Source organism: Notothenia rossii, assembly GCF_949606895.1.
Source record: "Notothenia rossii genome assembly, chromosome: 3".
NCBI lineage: Eukaryota > Metazoa > Chordata > Actinopteri > Perciformes > Nototheniidae > Notothenia > Notothenia rossii.
Window position 1 is genome coordinate 45296416 of NC_136901.1, and position 14330 is coordinate 45310745.

The window sequence follows — 14330 nt, forward strand, 5'->3', positions numbered from 1 at the left end:
CTCAGTTCTCCGCTTGTAATTATGCCATTACAAACTTCAAACCTGTATTTATCATCTGCATTTGCCGAAACAAGTTTAATATTCTGAAAGCCAAGACTTTGTTTATTTGAAATCAGATGAAAACGAACTGTAACGGACCCTGCCGTGTTATCTATGATTACTATGCCTTACATTCATAATTTCAGCGGGAGGGAGGGGGAGCGGCGGTGCGGAAGAGCAGAGTGGCCAGTGAGAGGCGAGCTGTGGTCTTCCCTTTACAAGCTTAAAAAATGCGTGTAGCTAATGAGATTGAATATATATAACAATACAAAATAACAAAATATACACAGCTAGATCAGATCGCGTTTTAGATGCGACTTTAGAGTAGAGGGGAATTATTGAAACGGGATTTGTACAGTGTTCCGCGCCGCGTGTATATACGTGTGTGTTTGTGTATTTTTGCGTTTGTGTGTATTGTGTTTGTTTCCCGGGGGAAAGACTCACGAGAAACACCGGCTGTTGTTATGCCTGCAGTGACGTTAAATTACTCCGTTCTCCGCTTGTAATTATTCCGTTACAAGCTTCAAAGTTGTAGGCCTATTTATCATCTGAATTTGCCGAAACAAGTTTAATGTACTGAAAGCCAAGACTTTGCTTATTTGAAATCAGATAAAAACAAACTGTAACGGACCCTGCCGTGTTATCTATGATTACTATACACCTTACATTCATAATTTCAGCGGGAGGGAGGGGGAGCGGCGCTGAGGAACAGCAGAGTGGCGAGTGAGAGCTGTCATCTTCCCTTTACAAGCTTCAAACATGCCTGAAGCTAGTGAGACTGAATATAACAATCAAAAATAACAAAATGTACACAGCTAGATCAGATCGCGTTTTAGATGCGACTTTAGAGTAGAGGGGAATTATTGAAACGGGATTTGTACAGTTTTCCGCGGCATCTGCTGCTGCGAAAATTTGGGGCAGGGCTAAAAAGTGGGGGGGCCAATGGCCCCCTGGCCCCCCTGCTTCCGGCGCCCTTGATACACATACACACACACACACACACACACACATACACACTGTATTTATGTCACAACATAGAGTGTGGGAGGAGGAGCGCGATTAAACACTTCCTCTCTTTTTACACATTTATAAATACATGTAATACATCAATAATAAATACAAACTTTATATGAAGAAGTAACATTTGCAACTACATTTAAATAAAGGCATTCTTAAGTAAAAAAAAACACTTTATTTAAAGCGAAAAGTAAAATCTTTCTGTTTTTTCCCCCGTTCTATCCGGCACGCGCCAGCAGCCGTTGGAATCCTGAGAGCCAATCAGAGCGCTTGCGAGGACCCTCTCTAGGAACGTTCCGGGCGAACCGACGGGTTTTAACATCTTCAGAAAAACACAATAAGGATCATTTTAACGTCAAAAGCCGTCGTTTTAAACACTTTCTCTAATTCACTTGTATCAATTGTTACGCTTTGGATCATTCCATAGGAGGATGTACCGTTATTTACACGGTAACAACTTGACAAGTGAATGTTTTTAACGTTTCAAACCGGTGGTTCAGACCCACGCTGCGGATCGGACGTCCTTTAACACCTAAAACACTCATTTCATTTAATAACCTTTATTTTCTTTCGTCTTAAATCCAGTTTCTGCCGGTTTTCCCTAACCTTTCATCTCTTTGTTCACCGTCTGTAAAGCGGCACCGGCACCGGGATGAGTCTCCGGACCAGGAGCGGATTGTAACCCGTGTTTTGTCCCGGGTTAAAGCGGGATAATGCTGGCCCGGTTCAGCCTGGTTCTGCTGCTGTGGTTCTGTGTGAGGAGCTGGGGACAGGAAGTGGACTACAACAGGTTAATATCTCTCTATTATCTCGTTATTATTGATATTTGTGGAATTAACGAACGTGTATTCTTTATAGGGACTTTTCTAGACGTGCTGTAAATTCTAAAAGTGATTAAATTGTGACGTTAATTCACTTCATGGCGTTTTAAATAAACTCATATTCATATCTCTGGTCTCATTTAAAGGGACAAACCTGCATACTAGTACAACATGAGTTATCCATGACCAAATACTCTGCAACATGTCTTTGGTCCTCAAGTTACTTGTTTGATGCAATACTTCTGATGTTTGCTGACTGCCTTTACAGTTTTTCTCAATTGCTAAACCCACTATTTAGAATCAAAATTCATTTCTTCAAAACAAGAACATAGCCATCTAAACAGAAACACTATTATGGAGGATGGATTGTGACACAATTAAATAAATAAATACATCATTAAATAATTAATTAAATGTGTCATTAATTAATTAAAATTGGAATTAAATACATAAATATGTGATTAAATGTGTCATTAATTCATTCAAATACGTATTCATTCAATGTAAAAACCACATATAATTATTTCACTATTTAATTAATTATTTCATGGACCTGTGTTGCAGCGCTTCATGAATTTATTTTATCTGTCAAACTCACCCATCAAAGTCAGGGGGCGGGGCTAACGCAAATCTAGTCTATCCATTGCTTTCGTCTAAAGCCTTTCCAAGCATGGCGGCTACGGAGGACATTCTTCAACTTTCTCAGGAGTTGGTGAGAGATATTTTAAACCTTGCTGAAGATGTGGAAGCAGGACCTGCTGACCCAGAGCAGGTAGCGTGTAAAGCAGAGGAGTTTATTGAAATTGTTGGAGTTATTTCCGCCCTTTCCGATCAAGATATTGATCGTAGAGTGACTGCAAATTTAGAGGAAGTACTCCACCGCTTCTCTGGTACCAGGGCGCAACAGATACAACACACACAGGGACCAGGACGTTTGGCGTTTGACATACCGAGTGCAGTCTTGGAACACCAAGTTCTTTCTGGAACACCAGTTTGTCAAATTGCAGCATTGTTCGGAGTCTCAAAGAGGACCATCAGAAGGCGTATGAAACAAAATGGTCTAAGGTATTTACACTACATTCACGAGTTTTCAGTTTATGAATGGCCGGTGTTGTGTAACAAACTCGATACTAATATGTTTTTTTTGTTTGTGCAGAAAGACCGACCTCTATTCAGCAGTGAATGATGAGGAGTTGGACCATATTGTAACAGAACTCCACAGAAGACATCCAAACACCGGCTACAAGCTAATGCGAGGTCATCTGAATGCAAGAGGTGTGCGTGTTACAAGTAAGTATAATAATATATGACCTGATGTAAGGGATAATATAGAATGAGACGGTCATTTCTCCTATGTTTTGCTAACTCTATTCTGGGTCGTGAGAAAACGCAAAGCCGTTTAGAAATCAATGCATGGAGGGATTACATACGCGTGTATATCAGATGTGGGTAGTAATGAGTTACATTTACTTGAGTAACTTTTTGGATAAATTGCACTTTTAAGAGTAGTTTTAATGAAAAATATTTTATATTTTTAATTGAGTAATATTGTTCTAAAATAACAATACTATTGAGTACAATTGTTGGCTTCTCTACCCACCTGAGTATTAAATATGTACATATAATATTTGTGCCTTGATTTATGTTACTTTTGTAAAGATTTAATATATGTGTGCTGTAGTTAAGAAGTATTGTTTAAAATACGTGAATTTGAAGTTTATTCATTTATAATATCGTAGACAATCCCAATTAATTGACTGTAACCATAACAGCAGAAAGGGCAGCTTTAGCCAACAGAGATATTATCAGCTGTAGTCCCTGGCCAGATGAAAATAGACAGCCCCCCCAAAAAAGAGATTATTATTGATTACATTCATGTTCTTATTTGACAAATCAGATGTTACTCAACAGTTACTCAGGACTTGAGTGTTTTTTTTTCCACCAAATACTTTTTTACTCTTACTCAAGTAGTTATTTGGATGACTACTTTTTACTTTTACTAGAGTAATATTGTTCTAACGTAACAATGCTGACTTGAGTACAATTTTTGGCTACTATACCCACCTCTGGTGTATGTTTTATATGTGTGTATTTATGTAGTGTTGTCAGACTCTGATCTTGCATGGTTGTTTTCCACGCCTTCACTCTCCCTGTAACAAGTTATGAGTAATTTTTCTAACCATCACCATTAGTCCGAAGCTGATTAAATAAGGCAAATATCCTACATAGTTCCTCTTGAACCTCTTTTCCTTTATGCTCCTCTAATTGTAGCGGTGTCCCTAACAACTGCGTGTTATACATAGCAGTGGTGAGAACAGACTGTAGAATGCAACGATTGACCAATCAATTTAACAGAATTGGTAATGATTACATTTATTTATACTGTATCTATTATTTGAAAATGAACTATACAGTAGTGAGCCTAGCTAATTTTAAGATAATGTTCATGTAGCCTATGTTTCTATTTGCAATGCATCCAGTCATTTTATTTGCAGTTAACTTGAAGCCAGTAGCCATGTATTAAAATATCCTATCACTAAGTTTGGTGTAACAACTTTTTTCTCTTTCAGAAAATTTAGTTAACTTTGGTTATTTTGACATGGTTCTGCACTGTAATAGTTGTACACACCTCACTATGTTATGACACTGTTTCCTCAAATTAAGTGACTCCACAAGTATTTTTGTTCCAGCACTAGTCAAGTAGATTGAACAGGTGTGAGTGTGTGGTTTTTTTATTTCATTCTTCTATCCTCAGTCTCAAGACTGCAAGACTCATTACGCAGAGTCGATGCAGAGGGAGTCCACATGAGACGTCTAAGGCTGCGTGTGTTAAGACGACGCCAGTATTCTGTTCCTGGCCCGAACTCTTTATGGCATGTAGATGGCCACCATAAGCTCATCAGGTCAGTGATATTGGCAGATAAAGAATGCATCTGTCAGTAGAATTGTTTTACAGTAAAGTTGTTTTTTGTGTGTTTACAATTGCCTTACAGGTGGAGATTTGTTGTCCATGGTGGGGTGGATGGATTCAGTCGTTTGGTGGTCTACCTGACTGTGGCTGGCAATAATAGAGCTAGAACTGTCTTGCAGAGCTTTATCGCTGCTGTTGAGCAGTATGGGCTGCCATCAAGAGTACGGTCTGATAAAGGAGGAGAGAATGCAGATGTAGCAGAAGTCATGATCAGGAGCAGAGGTGCCAACAGGAATTCGCACATCACAGGAAGAAGTGTCCACAATCAGCGGTAAAAAATTGTTTGGCAACTAGGCTCACACAACAAACATTACCAGTTGAATATGTCACCCACAAATTAACACCAATTGTCAATTTGATCCTAAAAACAGAATAGAGAGGATGTGGAGAGATGTGTATGAACATGCCCTGGACCTCTTTCATCAGATCTTCACTTCACTGGAAGATCAGGGAACACTGAATCCAGACAATGAAGTCCATCTTTTCGCACTGCACCGGATCTTCCTTCCTCTGATTCAGCAAAGCCTAGATTCTTTCAGAGATGGATGGAACTTTCATGGTCTTAGAACTGAAAGGAATCAGTCACCACAGCAACTCTGGAGAAGATACAGAGAGCAAGGCCCAATGGAGGACCCTACTGAGGTTAAAGAAAGATCAAATTTTAACACTTTTTAAATAGTCTGTTTCCCTCATGGAATTATATGAGAAATTATATGCTATAAAGGTACTTTAAATGAATCATACATCTTATCAAGGTCTCCTGAGCTTTTAAAGAACAACCTGAGTTATAGTTATAGTATTCATGGCTGTATTATTTTACAAAACTATATAGGCGACCAAAAACCAACAGGGTCCATAGTGCTCAGTAATTTTTTTCATAAGAAGGCTGTTTGCTGATATGTGGGTTGTATCCCATTTTGAATTATGTACTGATTAGTTTTAACCATTTCATCATTAAGTGGCCATCCTAAAGGCTTTTTATAGTTTTTTCACTAGAGTGCCTTGGATTTTTTCTTCGGTTATTTGTAATATGTATAATTTCTCAACTGACTTAGTGACCAAAAATAACAAACTTAACCCTTGTGCACTGTTAGAAACCACTACCGACTCGTTATTGTTCATTTTAGTGGCTTTTTTCCCCCAGCCACGACTTTGATGCAGGTAGAGAATTTGCCCAGTGTATTATTGACCTAGTGACATTTTTAAAATTATATTTACAAAATTCATTTCAAATTAATGTGTCACCAAAAATCATTCCATTTTCTGTAACACAGCAACATTTATGGCCACATTTAAGAGTGAAAACATCCAACAGTGCATGAGGGTTTAATACTTTGAGTAATGAAACTAGTTTGATGTATTAAGTACAAGATTGATCATGCTTGTCCTCCATTCAGGTTTATGAAGACTATGGGATCGACTGGAATGGACCTCACAGTCTTCATGGAGGCACTGTGTCAGTCCCTGAGATTCAGCTGGCCCATGAACTCTCCGATGAAGAGGCTGCCATTTTGCCAGCTCCAGGAGTTTCTGTAACTGATGCACTTAGATCATATATAGAGACTGTGCAAGTTTTATCAAGAATCATAGCAGACTAATGTCCAACCAATGCTTTTATTTGGCATCTTAGAACAAGCAATCATAGTAAAACGCTTCATTCCTTAAAATCAGTTTAGCCTTAAAGCTCTTCCATCACTGTTATGAACTTGTAAATGGACTTTATGCACAGCTCCATTACTTCCTAAACTTAAAACACACTCCTTTTACTTGCTGTCTCATTATTGACCACTGAATGAATAACATGAATACTGCTCTCTTAACACTGAAAGCTGATGATGCAGAATGGTTGGGTGTAAGTAAATGGAAAAAACTATTTTGAATAAAACAATTGTCAACTACTGGACACAGTATGTTCACTGTTTGTTTTCAAAGACACTGAACTTGTGTCAATTGACCTGACCAACTGCACAGTGCACATCTGTCCGAAAAACACTTAAACAAGTCCAAATCCAGTCTGAACACTATTTATGGCAGAGACGAGTGCTTTCTCAAAGTCCATGAATGTTTTGAAATGGGCTGGCAGCTTTAGTGTTTCAAAGCATGCGGAGGATGTAGGAAGGGTTCCACCAGAAATCTCCACTTTCAGTTCAGGAGGAAGCTTCTCCCAGCCAACCCAGAACGTCAGCAGCTGGACCAGTGTAGCCGATGAAGCTAAAAGTCAAAGTGGATTCAAGACTATATTTAGTTCAACTTAATTCATATCAATGAGACATAGAAGAGTTGCTAAAGAGAATAAATTAGCCAAATACAGGTGAAACTTGGAAAATGAGAATATCTTTCAAAAGTGCATTCGTTTCAGTAATTCCAAAGGTGAAACAAATCTCATAACATGCAAAGTGAAATATTTCAAGCCTCAGTTATAATTTTGATGATTTGGCTTACAGCTATGAAAACCAAAAATAAAAGAATCAAATTAGAATATTTTATGAAATCAATAAATGTAATCATCAAAATTATTTAAAAAAATGCTTGAAATATATTGCTTTGCATGTAATGAGAATATCAGTTTCATCTTTTAAGTTGAATTACTGAAATAAATGAACTTTTGCACGATATTCTAATTTTCCGAGTTTCACCTGTAATGTTAATTACCTGTTTCAATGAACATCCTTAGAAATCCAGTGATGCGGCACGTAGACTCTATGTCAAAGTCTTCATCATCACTGTCCTCAAGTGGCCATGTGATTTTGTCTAGAAGCATCTTACAGAACAAAGTAATTATTTTAAAAAGAACTTATTTTAGTGAAGGAATAGGCAGAATACATTCTTGGTAAAGGAAAAGAGAACCAGCTCAGTCATTGAAGATGTGTGTACATTCATCAAGTGAAGTCAAATCTAACTAAATTACTGATTTACCTGTGGTGTGAACTGCATTTCAGCCATTTTGGGGAGAAGAAGAGGGACAACATCTGGCCCAGATGTCAACAGGGGCCATACCATCACATCTTTCAGTCCTTTTCTCAACTGTTTGATTTGGCGCATGGTCCTCCCAATAACCTAAGAGGCAGAAAAATCCATATTACAGATGAAATCCTCAACCCAAATTTGCCAATAGTAGGGAAAATGTTCATAAAAAGCAAATTACTTGCTTTATAAAATCCATCCTCACTCTACTACACAATATAGCAACCCTTTATAAGACATTTTCAAGTTCTAGAATAATGTACGTACGCCGCTAATCAAATGTGTTTTCCTGGAATGTCCCTTTATTTTTCAACAAAAAAAATTCTACCTGGGTTACAAGTTAAAGAGAATGCTAGTTCTCCTGCCTACAGTCCCAAAATGCCTGTGAGAGAATAAGTGGTGCTTCATGCAAACCTGACATAACTGTTCTGCTTAAGACAATGATGGATGATGGGGAAATGCCACTTTCTAAGTTTCAGCACCTGATGTCTAGTGCTCAAATACGGTACTAAGAGAAGTTAACAGTGGTGAACACCTAACTATCACCTTTTTAGAGTAGATTATCAAAAGGGAAATTCACACAACCAGATGAGTGTTGTTGAGCTGCTTTGATGTACTGTAGTGTGATTTTTTTTTATGAAGGATTGCATTTTGTTTATGATGATTTTTTCTACTGGGTCAACTTTTGTGAAATTGGGGTTTCTTAAATATACCATTGTTCTAATAACACTTGCAGGAATGAGAAACATTGTAGTAGTTAAACTGTATGTATTTAATGCTGGTTTTGAATAACTAACATTACTATGGGCCAAGACCAAATATGTTTAATGTTTCCATCTCTTCCTGTGTTGACATAAGAACCCAGGGTTCACAACACTTTATCATTTCAACAACTACAGCAATGAATTCCGTCAATAAATAGGGACTCACTGCATGGAGTAGAAGTTTGTTATGTAGCCATCTCCGATTTGTTTTGGTGACTGTTGGGAGATCCCAGGACATTGAAAGATCTGAAACGGCGTCCTTCTGTTCCGGTGTAAGTTCTTCATGTTCAAGCTAAAATCCAAATCATACAAGTGATTACATTTGCCCAAACAATAATTCTGCAAGGCAATTTTTTTGACATTACATACCAGTTTTATGATGCTCCTGATGTGCAGATCAGGACAGTCTTCTGTAACAACAGTTGCTGTTTCAGGGTCCCCATTGAACAGTACATGAATTACAGCAGGACTTAATCCTGTGACATGGGGGCCGTCATGCAGAAAGCTGTGGGCCAACATCCTTCCTGCAACCCGGAAGAGGTCACTTTCAATAAGCACCTCTGATGCAGCTGGAACAAGATGATCAGGTTCACCCTCAAATAGCAGTGTTCGGCCCATTCCTCCTGTAAAGTATCCAGAGATCTAGAGATTAAATCAAAAACAATTAACCACTGAAATACATTTTCATCTTTACAATAGGAAGAGACTTACCAAGATCTAGACTGAATCCAAACTGAAGTTTGGATATTATTGTTGTCATAAAGTACCGCATCACTCCCTCCCCAACAGCAACGTCACCTGAAATAAAATTGATGAATTAATTATAATTAATAAATAACAGTGGCAAAACAATGGCTGACTGATCCAGGTAACAGGATTAGGTAACATTTAACAAGCAAGGAAAAAGTAGTCAATATTGTATGTGTGTATTATGCAAGATCTTTTTTCATCAGTGATCTTCAATTATATGATTTATGGATCCCATTTAACAATTTCATATAAAAACCTGAGTGTTATAAACTTTACTGATAAATTTATATTAAAAACTTTGGTAATACTTTACTTGAATGGGTATGCATAAGACTGACATGATAATGTCATAATCATGACATGACACCTGTCATGACACTTTATGAATGCTTATGACAGTCGTCATCAAGTGTCATTCGATAAATGATGTCACTTTTAATGCCAAGTTGACTTTGTTTGAGATGTCTTTGTTATGACAACTTGACATAGACCAAAACAACGTAATCTGTCATAAACATGACATATAAGACCTGATTATCAAACTTTGAAAATATATTTAGCTTTATGTCTTAACGTAACATTAAACTGTCATATATTGACAGCTTTCACATTGTAGTGTGGAATCTACAGAATTGACGAGGCATTTTGTTGGTTCTTTTTACTGCTTTATTTACGTTTTTACATTACCTTTTTTGTTGGAAATAGGTTGAGAGATAACTGGCACAGAGGACACCAGATTAGACATGCAAAAACGTTCAAAAAGTTTGATAATAAGGTGTTCTGTGTCATGTTTATGACAGGTTATGTTTTGGTCTATGTCAACAACAATATCAACTTGGCATTAAAAGTGACGTCATTTACCGAATGTCACTTAATGAATGCTTATGACAGTCATAAAGTGTCATGACAGGCATCATGTCATGATTAAGACAGCATCCTGTCCGTCTTATGCACACCCATTCAAGTAAAGTGTAACCCAAACTTTATATTACTTACCAACAAGAATACAATGAAGTGGACATGCCCATTCTTGCTGCTGTTTATAGAATGACAGAAGTTCCCGTTCCCTGTCTTCTTCGGAGTCCCTTACATCCATCTTCATTCTCAGTGCTTTTCCAGGTGCATGTTCCCTTAAAAGATGCTCTTTGAAAACGTTTGCAGCTTCAGCTGGTTCCTTAATAAGCTTCCAATCTAGAAAAAAACAACAATAAAGTGATCAATTCCAGACAGACATGTTGTTAGTTGGGATGTTACCCGCAGATTAAGATATCCTCTCAGTCTACAGAAAAGGAGAACATTTACAGAATATTTTACAAAGCTGAGTTGATATAAAAACCGCTTTCTGTAAAAAAAAAAAAAATATTTTAACAATATATAACCCTATTGCCCATTGTTTGTTGTAATTGTATTAGCTTATCCAATTATATCTTACAGGTGTTATTTTTATATTGACACAGTTTAAATTACACACAATCTTATAGCAACTGTATTGTGATGACACAGACCGTTGTTTGTTTCTTTGGGACCAAAATCCTCATCAATCGCTGCTGGGGCAACTGAACCCTCAGCTGATGTTGATGGCCTCACTGGAAGACTGTCAGTGACTGGAGCTGTCCCGCTATCATTTTCTTCACTTTCACCTCCCTCTTGTTCTCTTTCTAATGCCTGCATGGGTGCCCTTCAAGTTAACAAAATTGAGATTATGGTCACACTCCCTTGTTTGTGTGCACAACACTTCCCAAAGAAAAAAGAATACACCATCCTTCAATTTCTATAGGAAGTACATACCCATTGCAGCTCAATCTGTGCAGCTCAATCTGTGCAGCTTCATCTCTGAAAAGGGAACTTCATTCTGGCAAGTGATGCAGGGGATTACTGGACCAGAGACATGACCTGAGCTCTCCTAGCAACAACAACAAAATACTTTTAATTAATGATTAAATGTCACCAGTGAGCTTTGTTTTAATTATGCATTAAACTGAGTGTGTGAAATTATGTACACTACACAATCTAAGGTTAGATCCTGTTGAAGTGGACGTATGTAGATTGTGGACTGTCCAATCATCGTTGATGGATCTTTCAGAAAGGCAAGTGTGTATCCAGAGCTGGGACACGGAAGTAGTGCCAGATTTCGACTACGAGTAGATCCTGCAATTTTAAGAAATTCAAAGCCTCCGCCTTTTTGGAGCTTCGGGAACACTTCCATAAGTTTGTTTGATATGACCATTGGATCGCTGTCATTCCCTGTGGAATAAAAGCACATCATATTGACTCACCAAAAACTAAGCAAATAAGCCTGTTATAACGTATTCACAACATGATAAATCAACCTAAGTTTGAGTCTAATATGAACATATGGAAATACTTGTCTATAAAAAGAAATGCCGAGCATAACTGCACAATTTCAACTTTCCACAGACAGTACAGTACTTTCTTTATGGTTTTGCTAAAGTCTTAGTTTCTTACTCACCTAAAAATGTCACTTTTTGCTCTCCAAGTCCTGAAGAAAGAAGTTCCTGTTTATGCTGTACGCTTGGAACTTTCTCCACCTTGTGGTCTGCCAAACAACAGACCGTGTGTGTGTAGCTTCTTCGAATGACTTGTGCTGGTCGTCTCATAGTCCTTCTGGCGCCACCGGTATACGGCGCGAAAAGCCTTGCTACCTCGGCTGCAACACAGAACAATGACAACTCAATCGGTCACCAGTCAGCTAAAACAGTTAGCCTCACCGTCTATTTAAATTTAGTGGTTGCTGCAAGCTAACACTATTTTGCCGATTAGCGTTGTATGCCCGCACCATTGAACACACACAAAGCATACCGCGCACACCTACCGCATACAAACACTTTTCAATCCATCTCCAAATTGTTCGCTAATTTAACCTACACCTGTGTCCAAAGTCATTGATTACTAACACACTTGGCTGACATTAAATGACTTAACTAAACTAAGTTAGCTTACCTTGGACAGGTGTTCGCAGTGGAGCGGCAGGTAGTGGAGCCGCCGATGTCGCCGGAGCCCCCGCCGCCGCTGAGGTCGCCGTCGGGGCCGGAGGAGTTCTGCTGAGAGCTTCCTCGATTAAAGTCGCTGCTTCTCTCAGCAGCTCAGGGCAACTCTTCGACATGTTGTACTGCACGCATGAAATTCGTCGATGTAGGTGCAGGCATGGGTGCAGGACGGAGTCTTCCACTTGACCCAACGTACTGTAGCCTATAGGTGAATAGCGCCATCCAGTGTATCGGGGTATTTTCACTATCAATCCATTATCTGGAATCCATCTGTCTTGACTTGATGCGCTGGGTAACCAATCAGGTGTTAGAACCCGCCCCCTGACTTTGATGGGCGAGTTTGACAGATAAAATAAATTCATGAAGCGCTGCAACACAGGTCCATGAAATAATTAATTAAATAGTGAAATAATTATATGTGGTTTTTACATTGAATGAATGCGTATTTGAATGAATTAATGACACATTTAATCACATATTTATGTATTTAATTCCAATTTTAATTAATTAATGACACATTTAATTAATTATTTAATGATGTATTTAATTAATTATTTAATGATGTATTTATTTATTTAATTGTGTCACAATCCATCCTCCATACACACTTGCCATAACTCTGAATATATTTTGCAAAATGCACTTACATGACCAAAACTGAAAATACTGGTCACAAAAAAGAATAAGTCGATCGAAACAGAACAAATTGTCCTCTAATGAGACAAATGTGTTTTCATAACTGAAACTCCGGTCACCATAACAACACATTCTACCATAACAATATACATTTCTTGCAAAGTGCTCTAAGGCACTCAAAACTAAAAATACCCCTTCCAAAACCAGATACCTTCTCCAAAAACAAACATTTGTCAGCTCATTAGAAGACTATTTGAACAGTCATTACTAAGTGGCACACTAAATACTGACTACAATCATCAATACACAAACCTCAAGCTATCGATATTGGAAACTGAACGGAAAACTGACAAGTTGGGAGAAACAAACTTACATATAGGAAAAACAGTATGTTACTGTAACTATGTCATTGTTTTTATGTCTCATTTTCAGAAGAGCACCGTAAGAGAAACAAAAGATGAATAGCAATACACTGGAAAAAACATAACATGGGTAAATGATGTAAATCAGCAGTAAAGCAGATAATGAGATCTATATAGCTTTACTGATCTGCTCTTTGCCGTCTGTCTGGCCACATAGCCTCATCTACGTCACAGCGTATGTCTTCCCTTGCCAGGCGGCGTGGGAAATATCTCCTTTGCGTGTCGACACCACCCTTGACAAACATCTTACTGAAGTGAGGGAGGTCTTTTATAGGATTCTCATTACAGTTTTTCTCAATCGCTAAACCCACTATTTAGAATCAAAATTCCTTTCATCAAACCAACAGCACAGCCATCGAAACAGAAAACCATTTCTCTACAACAGTATACCATTTATCATTGATATCACACAAAATGCAGATGCTAAGCAGTGTTTTGCAAAACAGATCACACAATTCTCTAACTGAAGTTACAATTCTCTACACAAAGATCAAAAATCTTTTGTGTAAACTCATGTCTAACAAAACAAAATAATCTTCTCACAGTGGATAACACTTCCTCATAAACTTAGACCATAGCTACACTAATTGACACTTGATGTGCAAAATATGAACACTTGTTATCAGTCAATCAGCCCATTGAAAAAGGTAACTCCATGGAATGTACTGTATACCTTACAGTAATGATGTTACATTGAAAACATTTACATGATAGAATTTGCATGACTGTACTTAAAATATTTTTTAAAATGGTGCCGGTAAAGCTATAATAGTGTTGATATTACTTGCATAGGTCTTTGAGATGTTCATATGGGGAGGATTAGCTATAGCTGATACAACATTTTTACAGTCAGTAATTGTGGTCTTTTCCTTTTTGCACATTGAGAAATGTTTTTTTTTTGTATTGGGGTGAATTGAGTACTTCACTTCCATGTATTG

At 37.9% G+C, this 14330-nt stretch overlaps 3 protein-coding genes across 7 annotated transcripts in view; 2 read left to right on the forward strand and 1 right to left on the reverse strand.

Annotated features, from left to right (window-relative positions):
- Positions 1-14330, forward strand: part of LOC307031599 (nephronectin-like) — a 63475-nt gene that overhangs the window by 24715 nt on the left and 24430 nt on the right. The window contains exons 1-2 of one of the 3 annotated variants that reach the window (XM_079668837.1): positions 1362-1506; positions 1693-1846. In XM_079668837.1, the coding sequence (XP_079524963.1) occupies positions 1770-1846 (77 nt within the window). In that variant the 5' untranslated portion in view covers positions 1362-1506; positions 1693-1769. Of the gene's footprint in view, positions 1-1361; positions 1847-14330 lie in introns of those variants that run through there. The other 2 variants (XM_079668836.1, XM_079668835.1) reach the window with 2 other exon arrangements.
- LOC307031584 (uncharacterized protein) lies at positions 2236-6751 on the forward strand. Of its 2 annotated transcripts, none has more exons than XR_013805995.1 (6): positions 2236-2942; positions 3034-3167; positions 4633-4780; positions 4871-5119; positions 5275-5490; positions 6246-6751. XR_013805995.1 is itself a non-coding variant. In XM_079668800.1 (6 exons), the coding sequence occupies exons 1-6, from the start codon at positions 2548-2550 to the stop codon at positions 6444-6446; spliced, it is 1398 nt and encodes a 465-aa protein (XP_079524926.1). In that variant the 5' UTR covers positions 2241-2547; the 3' UTR covers positions 6447-6751. The 2 variants fall into 2 exon arrangements, 1 of the variants encoding a protein (XP_079524926.1); XM_079668800.1 differs by having other exon boundaries at positions 2241-2942; positions 5220-5490.
- LOC307031586 (G2/M phase-specific E3 ubiquitin-protein ligase-like) lies at positions 6449-12750 on the reverse strand. 2 transcript variants are annotated; one of them, XM_079668805.1, is made up of 12 exons: positions 12288-12750; positions 11797-11994; positions 11334-11570; positions 11115-11249; positions 10832-11004; positions 10323-10517; positions 9288-9374; positions 8946-9199; positions 8743-8868; positions 7765-7905; positions 7501-7609; positions 6449-7059 (listed from the first exon to the last, which is right to left on the reverse strand). In XM_079668805.1, exons 5-12 carry the CDS (start codon positions 10995-10997, stop codon positions 6842-6844), a joined length of 1296 nt encoding a protein of 431 aa, XP_079524931.1. In that variant the 5' UTR covers positions 10998-11004; positions 11115-11249; positions 11334-11570; positions 11797-11994; positions 12288-12750; the 3' UTR covers positions 6449-6841. The 2 variants fall into 2 exon arrangements, with proteins under 2 accessions (XP_079524931.1, XP_079524930.1); XM_079668804.1 differs by having other exon boundaries at positions 11115-11229; positions 11332-11570.

Excerpts from the sequence above, each read along its gene's own strand:
- LOC307031584 (XM_079668800.1), top strand. The coding sequence starts at position 2,548 with ATGGCGGCTACGGAGGACATTCTTCAACTTTCTCAGGAGTTGGTGAGA. Across the intron at positions 2,943-3,033 it reads ATGAAACAAAATGGTCTAAG|AAAGACCGACCTCTATTCAG; the intron begins GTATTTACACTA and ends TTGTTTGTGCAG. Across the intron at positions 5,120-5,219 it reads AGAAGTGTCCACAATCAGCG|AATAGAGAGGATGTGGAGAG; the intron begins GTAAAAAATTGT and ends TCCTAAAAACAG.
- LOC307031586 (XM_079668805.1), bottom strand. The coding sequence starts at position 10,997 with ATGCAGGCATTAGAAAGAGAACAAGAGGGAGGTGAAAGTGAAGAAAAT. Across the intron at positions 9,200-9,287 it reads TGGATTCAGTCTAGATCTTG|GAGGAATGGGCCGAACACTG; the intron begins GTAAGTCTCTTC and ends GATACTTTACAG. Across the intron at positions 7,060-7,500 it reads AAGGATGTTCATTGAAACAG|CTTCATCGGCTACACTGGTC; the intron begins GTAATTAACATT and ends TTTGACTTTTAG.